This window comes from Varroa jacobsoni, unplaced genomic scaffold (genome assembly GCF_002532875.2).
Source record: "Varroa jacobsoni isolate VJ856 unplaced genomic scaffold, vjacob_1.0 contig00015, whole genome shotgun sequence".
Classification (NCBI taxonomy): Eukaryota; Metazoa; Arthropoda; class Arachnida; order Mesostigmata; family Varroidae; genus Varroa; species Varroa jacobsoni.
In genome coordinates, this window is record NW_019214397.1 from 264,059 (window position 1) to 273,331 (window position 9,273).

The following is a 9,273-nucleotide window of genomic DNA, read 5'->3' on the forward strand; positions in this document are numbered from 1 at the left end:
TTCATCTAATGCTAATTTGACGGCTTCTAATGACCCAGATGGGCAGGCCAATAGGATGTTTAAGTGGGCCAATTGGCTATGCCACGTTAATATTTCTAATTACTTGTCGCATGTCAATATTGACCGGATTTTCATTTATCAGTCGGCTTCCACTTATTGTAACAGCTGACACTTATCTCGTGAGCACGGTGTGCAGTACTATTTAAGTAGCAAATCAGTAAGGTAATGTCTCGTTGCGCCCGTCGCCTGCTTCGGTAGCCCTACATCTAGCTCCTCGCTACAGAAGCTGTTTACGAACAAGGACCATGCACTTCGAGGTCGGAAACTCATTTTCGAAGAAGAAAAGATCCGTAGCGTACCCAAATCACAACGTGAAAGCACGCAGCGGTTATGTCCTGGTCGAACTGGAACCCATTCGTTGAATATTGACACCCAAATCAATTCTGGCGTATGATTTAAAGGCAGAGAGCGTCACCCTAACTTGGTGATAAAGGGCATTCTACGAGACACGTCCATGGCGAACTTGCGCTACGCAAGCTTTATCTACGAATACAGTATACGATCATCAGGATAACTGAGTTGAAAATTATGTAATGCGCTATTGCTACTGCAGATGCGGCCGTATTTCCGCTTTCTTGCAAAAGTTGCACTCTGAGATATGCTCAGTCCCAACATCGATCGCTCTCTGAGTAATCAGCCGTCGATTTTCATAGAATACTGTAATACACTCGAGTCTGAATTGATTTCTGCAAACAAAATTCAGGCTATTCCACTCAATCGTAGAGTTGGAATAAATGGAAATGTTCTCTTTCGCAGCCTAAGGCAGCCTGGATCCCCATCAAGTCTGAACGGTGGCCGAGTCAACCAAAACGACGTGTTTAGGTTATACTACGCTTGCGCTGTATAACAGTGATAAATACGTCTGACTATTTCAAGTTTGACGTTCATCCATTTGGGGCTACAGGAATGACATCTAATTTGAAGTTACTTTACATTACGCACAGAAGCATTATCATTATATACATCTAACAGGAACGTTAAATTTTTATGACCGACGGTACAACTGACAAGCACACCTAGTTAGCTTAGAGAGTTCAGGACAAAAGAAATAGCTCCATGCTCCCCGCCGTGAAGCTTTCGCAAGTTCGGTTTCGGAAAAAATTATACGTTAATAATAAAAATATCGATACGTACGTTGCTCTATGTTACTGTCGAGTAAACACTTATATTGAGTTGGGCTATTCGCAAGTAAAAATGTGCTCCAATTTAGTCTTGACACATTCTCAACCCAGTCGTAGCACGATCCATAGCGGACTCGATAGATGTCTTAAAAAAGAATCTTACTACTAAAGACTGTGCAGACGATCGTACGAACAGAGCAAGGGACGTTCTGTGCCGTACGGTAACAATTTTCAACTCAGTATAGGTATTTCCTCGTATCGTAATGGATCGTAGCGACGTCATTGTAATGCTTTATTATTTAAATCTATGCACAGCAGTATTATCGTAGGTGTTTGCTAATTTTTTTGTTTGTTTTATGTCATTCACTAAACTTGTCATGGTCACTATGTGACGTAACACCGATCACGGAAACTAGTTTTCGTTATCCCCCCGTTAAAGCTCTTCGTGTAATACGCCGCTAGCTGATCGCTACGACGTACGGTGGGCGACATCGGATTTTTAGCGGTGCCAAACATGAGCCACGCATCGGCATATACGTCTGATAACACTGCCGACTATAGTTCATGCTCTTCGAGAATGATCCATCTATACTCAACCGAATCGCTGCTTCGAGATTAAAGCGGTTTTGAGGTAGTGTGACAGGCAATTCCCACGCGTTTTATTGCCACTCTTCGACTATCAGTTACGTGCTAAATATGAGCGATGATATCGTATCGTTGCCCATTTGATCAAGATTAAGCGCCATTATAAAAGACAACGACTACATAAAAACGGGAAGGGGGACCAACCGAAGGAACAGAGCGAGTAAATTCAATGTGAAAAAGAAGTCGTCCGCCATAGCGTGTTGCAACTGCACCGTCTGTCCGGTTTGCAAAAACATAGGTTGGAGAAGTTTATTTGCAGGCTATCAAAAGAGGGTACTATTATATCAGTGATGCTTTCGTCATCCGCTTAGCTTTGTTCCGCACAAAAGCGTACGATTTCGACATTTAAACATCGGAGAAGTTAGTCTTCTTCACAATGGCAAAACTTTAATATTGACCTTTCTCATAATTTAACAGCATTCTGTGCTCATTAGCGGCCTGCGTTACTGTAACCCAGATTACGTATGTCATATAGTAGCCAGAAACCGAATAAAGGTGTTTAAACCTTAGAATTGATAAATGTCAAAGCCAGTGTCGCTATTTTTGTAGCCTAGCAGCTATTATGTCCAGTTTTGATTGGAAGTGACCATTTCGTCCTGCTCGCTGGCCGAAAGCCTCCCGAAGCGTCCACTCGCACGGGACAGGGGGCTGTGTTAAAACAATTGTTTATTTGTCGCCGTTTTTATTGTCACTGAGATTTAGAAGTGCAAGACCATATTGTCTGCACTTTGCTTCCAGTAGTTTTCCCTAGCTTGTAACGATTCGGCAGTGATTAAGCATCTGGTTCAGCGTCATCATCAACACGAATGTGGAACATTATGTTGAATCGCTTTTAAAAACGACAACAACGACAGTAACCTTGTTTGATAAACTATCAGCCATCTAGGGCACTTCATTCATCTATTTCGAATGCGGTAAGGTAAAATGTGCTATTCTGGAATGGCTGAACGCGCTGTTAAAAGGCGGATAGATCCCTGTTGCCATGATTATGTTGCTTCTAGGAGAAACCATATATCACGGCAGTCCAAAAGAGCCAAACAAACATGTCACAGCGTGATTTAATCCGGTACGTTATCAGATGCGTGATGTTGGTTCATGTTTCTATTCCAAACATCGGTTCCATCGAGTTTCGCCAACGTGACACGATACAATTCAACGGATGCTTTGCTTTCTAGGTAAGTTCCTTTGAATTTTAGACGAAGTGGCCAAAAATTTAAAAAAAAGGGGCGGGCTTAAAATATCGGTGAAGAAAACGAAGAGAAATACTATCTGCGGATGGACAAGTGGTTTTTCATTACCTCTAATTCAACTGTAGACTATGTACATGGCATTTTTGCTTCTTCACTAAAGTTCTGTATATATCGAAAGTCGTACGCTGAGCATGTTCATAGTGTGAACTCTTACTGAGCTGGTGAGGTCATGACGTGAAGCTATTAAGCGTGATTTGAGATCGAATTGGAATTAAAGTTCGCGGCTGAACTACTGACTACGGTGGCCTTTAAATGTATTTTTTCCACAGGACCCTCAAAAAGCATAGTCTTGCATTCCTCATTTACCTTCAAGATAGCAGTAACAGTATGGATTCGCACGAACTAAATTCTGAACAGAAGCCTGTATCGTGCGCCGATAAGGCTATGACTGCACACCTGCCTCCATAAACTATAAAACGAACAAATATTTTAATGTTGTGACTAACAGGAAACAATTTCATAGAAATCACATATTGCAGTAAGCCTTCACATTTTAGCTCTTCTCGAGACGACAAAGAACCCATTGAGTTACGCCCGTCTGTACATGTGAGGCAATTTGGAAGGAACGATAAGATCGTTGAAGTGAAATGCCTCATCGAGGTTTTGAGGCCTCGTCCTCGCGATACCAAACAAGAGAATCTATCATGCCTGGTGAAAACGACCATACGCCCTGCGGCGGTGCCGCGTTATAGTTCATTAACTTATATGGTCAGCCAAAGCGATGAAAGAGTATCCGAGATACAGTATATAGCACTCATGCAAGACAAGCTGCGTACTAGGATTTTAGCAGTTACGTGCGCACAAGTTAACCAACGATAGGTTCAGATGAGCTCACCTGCCAGATGAATGAGAGTAGTATGCAAAGCGAAGGGCCATGCTGCCATTTCCCTCGAACACTTCAACTCGATGATCCATGCCACAAACAGAACCCCAACAACCTACGATATGAAAAAAAGGTTATTAGTTAAATGTATTCACTTTTGGATCAAAGGGCTGCTTCAAGACGTTGCTTCCGGTCTTCGTGATATAAATAACCAGAAAGTAATGCCATAAAAGAATCGAGCTGAAATTTTCTGCATAAAACGGAAAAATCGTTGACGCTCGACGGATACGTTCTACGATAAAATAACATCTATAAAATCTACTTTTTACCGATAAGTGTACAGTTTGGTTCATTCAAAATGCGGAGAGACAGGCGCTCCTCCATAACTTAACTCTCAGTCCCCAATCAAGCATTACGCCTACAGGGCAATTCTGTCTGAAAATGTCAGTCGTGTGGGTGGCGCTAAACGTTCACAGGTTCTGACAGAGTTAGCGGTTTCGGATTAACATCACAAGTTTCCAGGCATCGAGTATTAATGTTTAAATCTTAGCTAAAACTACTGATTTTTGCTATGCTCTAATAATAATCAAAACGTGTACAGAAAAAAGTCCAGCTTGTTTTCAATTATTGCTAAATAAAAAAAGAAACACGCAACACTGGTCAAGCATATGTTATTATGATACGAAATACATCGTTGTTGATCAGAAAGCTTAGCTGTTTACTTTGTGGTTACGCATATGTGAGTGATTTAATAATCTCTGGCCTCTAGCATTCAGAAACTTGACCGTTTAAGACAGCATTTTGTCCAAATTTACAGGTAAAACTGAGCGCTTTTTAAGCTACTTGTTTAACATGCTGAATAAAACATCGCGTATCAATACTAGTCTATGGGAAGAGATAGCAGCCAACACCTTCTGTTAAGTTCATCCGATTCTAACTTGAAAAATGTAATGCAGTCCAGTTTTGGATACGTAATTTGGCGCAAGTAAGGTCTTATTCCACTGACGTTAAAAAAAAAATTGATATTGCGACTCTAGATTCGAGAACATCCACGGTTATCGATAAGATCTAGCTCTGCAACAAAAGGTCGTGTAAATACGTCGCAGCAATCGCGGACCTTAATAAATCGGTAGACGTTTAGAAATACTGAATCGTCCCAGAAGTACTATTCAATGACAGATGCTCATAGTATCCTTCACGAATTCCATGAACATCACACGTCAGATCGCTTAGTGAGTAACTGGACTTGTTTGAAAAAGCCATACCTGTCATGCAGCAGGATTCACTCTCTATCTATTAAATTGGTACTGGTACTAATCAACAATGACAGCCTATTTACTAGTCCCGCACTGGGATCTTTGTCTGTTCCACGAAGAAAGAAGGCCTCTGCTCTACCAGCTAACCACGACCTGCAACAACCTTACCCGGTGCAAGCTCTGCTGTTCTGTTTACTGGCTAGCGCTGCATAAGCAAAAAAAAAAAGAATTAATAAAGATTTCAGGTTGACAGGCCAAGCCATTTGTTGTGGGATATGTATATCAAGCCTTAGGTAGGAATGATAAGTTACAGCCCTTTTTCCAACAGCTTACTCCGTTGACATGATCATACAATAGGAATAAAGACGAACGATCTGAGCCGCCTACGAGTAATGCTAGGATGACTCAGTTTCAGTTTCTTGCAAGGTTAGCTGGCTATATGACTTGATGTTTACGCAAGAAAAAAGATATAGCGAGTTTCGGGCATGAATAGGACAGGATAAACCAATGGACAATGTTAATTTATTTTGTTTTTCTTGACCCAACCTGATTAGAATTTATTACTTATTCTCTGCATACAAGCTGGGTTCGAGGCCCAACGCAACACTGGTAGTATTCTCACAGGTGCGCCGTCAAGCTGGAACGATTACCTAGTTTCATAGGTGGCCTATTATACATCAGATGTACCAAACTGTGTCACCCTGGAATAGAATCTATGAGCTCCGCAAACGGAAGCAGATTACAATGTGCAAATTGACAATGGGGTTTTGCTAATTTAACACTGGAAGTAAATTTACAAATCACACATGACAACGAGGCTGTTATGGTCTAATTGCGCAGGATTTAATCAGAGACTAAACAGAATATGGTTTCTTTTCGTACTAAAACACCTTCATGACAGACTCGAGTGTCGAGCCTCTTAAGTACGATATCGAACTTCCGTTGCTTCCAGTTCGATACATACAGACAACTCCAATCAAGGGAGAATTGTAAAAAGCTCGGCAATACAATTAATGGACACTTGTTGGACACCCGTCAACGACAAGATGCGCAAACATTATTAGATAATATTCACAGCTGTTCGCTTGCTTGCCATGTTTTTTTTCTTTTTCTAATTAAGAGCAATGCAAAAAACTCTTGACGTTGTTCTACTAATACATACTACATAATATAAACGCTAGCCCGGTAAAGCTCGGAACGGAACTTCGGTGGACGTGGCAGATTCGAATGAGATACTGCTCCTTGCGTGGTCTATATATTGGAAGCGTCTATAACATTGTACGAATAATAAACTTGGTTCATATGTTGCAGTAACACGCTCATCGTCTGCTTGATATTTTACATAAACATGAAAATGGCTTAGGTATGCAACGGTTTATTTAATTTCTACCCGAACTCAATGAAGCTATCGTCGGTTTGGAACGGGATAACTAACAAATGTTATAACGAAAATAGATTCGACACTGTCTTCTAGACTATGGTCCGTGTCCGATGGCAGCCAGGTTCACATATACGGACCGTTGTCACGTTCTAAACATCGTTTATATTGTACGACTTATATGCGTTTTGTATTTAATTTCGATAACTGCAGAGTGTCTGCTACCACAAATTGTGTGAAATTAAAGCATTTTTATTGACGAGTCAGTAAAACGAAGTCTTATAACTAACGTGGCCGGCACTATATACAGATAGAGAAGTTGTAGTTCCTGTGTCATTATTGTATTTAGTCTAGCTAGCAGCGTACGGCTCACCTTGCCATGACGCGATTATGGAAAATGTGACAATACCTTTGATGAGCCGTGCATGAACAGGTTTACTCCGCCACAAGCAAGTGCAATTAGCCAGGAGTACTTCGAATCCGGACCCCTTCTTCGCAGAGCCAGCTTCGGTTTACGTTCCGGACAGCACGACTGGCGCCGTTCCTGAAGATGTGGCACGTTTAGTTGAACTGACGGCATCGCACCCTTAATTTAGGCTGCAGTTTAAGGCAAGCTCAATTTTTTGCCAATGCACTGCTAGCTGGCAGCAGTTCTAACTGCGTCAGGGTACCTGAAAACAGGCTTCTCTTTTGACTAAGAGCAATAGCAATTTTAGCGTAAACTGTTAACGAATTTGGTCAGGTATATAGTCCGAGACGCCTTTTCCTAGTTACAAGTGCCTGAACTGTTGTAGGTTTGTATTGCGTTGTCTATTCGTTTTTGTCAGCATCGCATAGACTCTTTTGGGGCTTCGATATGATTACATAGTTTTCATTAGCTCTATCTGTCCTTCGGTTGATACAGGAGAACAGCACATAACCCTGCAGCCACTTGCGTCGTCCACGATTTTTTTCAACTATAAGTCACGTCGAGCAAGTCCGTCGAGAATCACGAGACAACGTATTATAGCGTATAACAAAGTAGCACCGTCTATTGCCAAGGAGGCCGGCGGAGTTGATATCCTCCAATCCGGTCAATATTCACCACATAACACACGGCGCATAACCCAGCGTAGCGCTTCGAATCACGCCGTCACCTCTTTGTTCCGATCTGGTTGACGATAGTCACCTTCTGTGCGCTGACCTATGACAAACAGTGCCTCCGACGACCGTAGAGCACCAATCGGCGAGTCAAGGGATGTTCAGGTGATGGTAGCAGATACAGCCAGATCACCTGACAATACAGTTACCAGCTAACGTTAGAACACTTGTTATTAACAACCGCGATAATCGAAACGGCAGCAACAGCAGCGGTAGCGGCCTCCTCAGAGGGCGCACCGAACTAAACACCGCGCGCTGGCCGTCTACGCCCTGGAAATAACGTCTGCCGGTACCTAGTCAACTATGCCTCCAAAATCTAGCGGCGGTACAAGTAGTACTAGTGGGAAGTGTATATTGCTATTGCCTTTGCTATATGTCGACGGGTCTGAGGATTTTGCTGTGCGCGTCGTCAGATGTTGAGCGTTTGATTCCGACATTAGGGCGGCGGTGAAACTAGTTAGCAAAACAGGGAACAGGCCATTGGCGGTAAAGGTTACATATGTGCAAATTTACGCACCGGTTTAGGCAATGCAGGGAGCCGAGGCCATCCCTGCCGCGTACATCCTGTTCGTTCTTTCTCGGAGAACGCCTGCTTGGGCATTTCACATACCAACTGTTGTTTTATACACGTACGACACGAGGCTACTCGTCGGCGGATGTTGGCGCCATTAGTAAATGACGTATTGACGTATCTCTTATTAACCAAGAGTCTAGAAGCACATCACGTCCGGTTGGGATTTTGTCCTGTAATGTCGTGCGCTGGCGTTGCTGTGCCTAAGAGTACCCTGGTGTGCTACCGCAGATGTTATGCCTGCGCGGCCTCAGCGCGCTCCAGCCAACATCGGCCAAGAACAAGCGGTATAGAAAGGTAAGAGCATACGTTTCCGCTCTAATTCGTTATTTGTTGCCGCTGGGTCTTCCTCCTCCACAATCGCTCAATGCTGTCCTCTCTCACGTTTACATCGACTTCGCCCGCCAATATCTTGCGCTAGTTGTCGGCGCCGGTGTGGAACAACCAGACGCGTCACGTTAACAATACCGTTTCTAGAGCAGTACTAAATCGTTCGGAAGGTTAAAGAAACCCGCTGAATCGTTGACGCTAACAGGCAAAGACAAATTCGTACTCAGATCGTACGCTGTTTGTTGCTGTCCAGGTAAGCTATAGCAATATGGGTAGAAACAAGAGATGGCGTACTATATACTACTAACCTTAAGTTCGTTATTGAACCAAACAGGCCAAATAAAGGCTTGGCTTAATGATTTTCTAGAACGCATAGGGTACGCCTGCTCATCTGCTGCGATATGAGACATTGCAGGCCTCACGCTTTTATTGTAATTAATCAGACTTCGGAAAAACTCTTCAGACAGCGTCCCCAGACCTTATGCAGGAGGTTTTTCTCTGTAGGATTTCTGTATCAAGGCCCTTTGTACATTATGTTCAATTTTTAGTATTGACTGTTGTTTGAAATTATGAGTCGATTGTATTAGCTCAATTATATCAGTACGATCGTTACACAGATTATTCTTTTGGAGTGAGGCTATCGAAGGCATCGCAAATGAAAACAATCATATTAGCCGAAACAACAATGTTTGGACGCAA

At 42.7% G+C, this 9,273-nt stretch overlaps 1 protein-coding gene across 4 annotated transcripts in view; it reads right to left on the reverse strand.

Moving 5' to 3' along the window:
- LOC111270605 (uncharacterized) overlaps window positions 1–8,511 on the reverse strand; it is a 20,072-nt gene extending 11,561 nt beyond the window's left edge. For 2 of the 4 annotated variants that reach the window (XM_022850909.2, XM_022850906.2), the window contains exons 1-3: window positions 8,191–8,511; window positions 6,943–7,806; window positions 3,912–4,014 (exon numbers count right to left, since the gene is read on the reverse strand). In XM_022850909.2, coding sequence (XP_022706644.1) covers window positions 3,912–4,014; window positions 6,943–7,113 — 274 coding nt within the window. In that variant the 5' untranslated portion in view covers window positions 7,114–7,806; window positions 8,191–8,511. The remainder of the gene's footprint in view (window positions 1–3,911; window positions 4,015–6,942; window positions 7,807–8,190) is intronic. The other 2 variants (XM_022850907.2, XM_022850908.2) reach the window with 2 other exon arrangements.
- Between the last annotated feature and the right edge of the window lie 762 nt (window positions 8,512–9,273).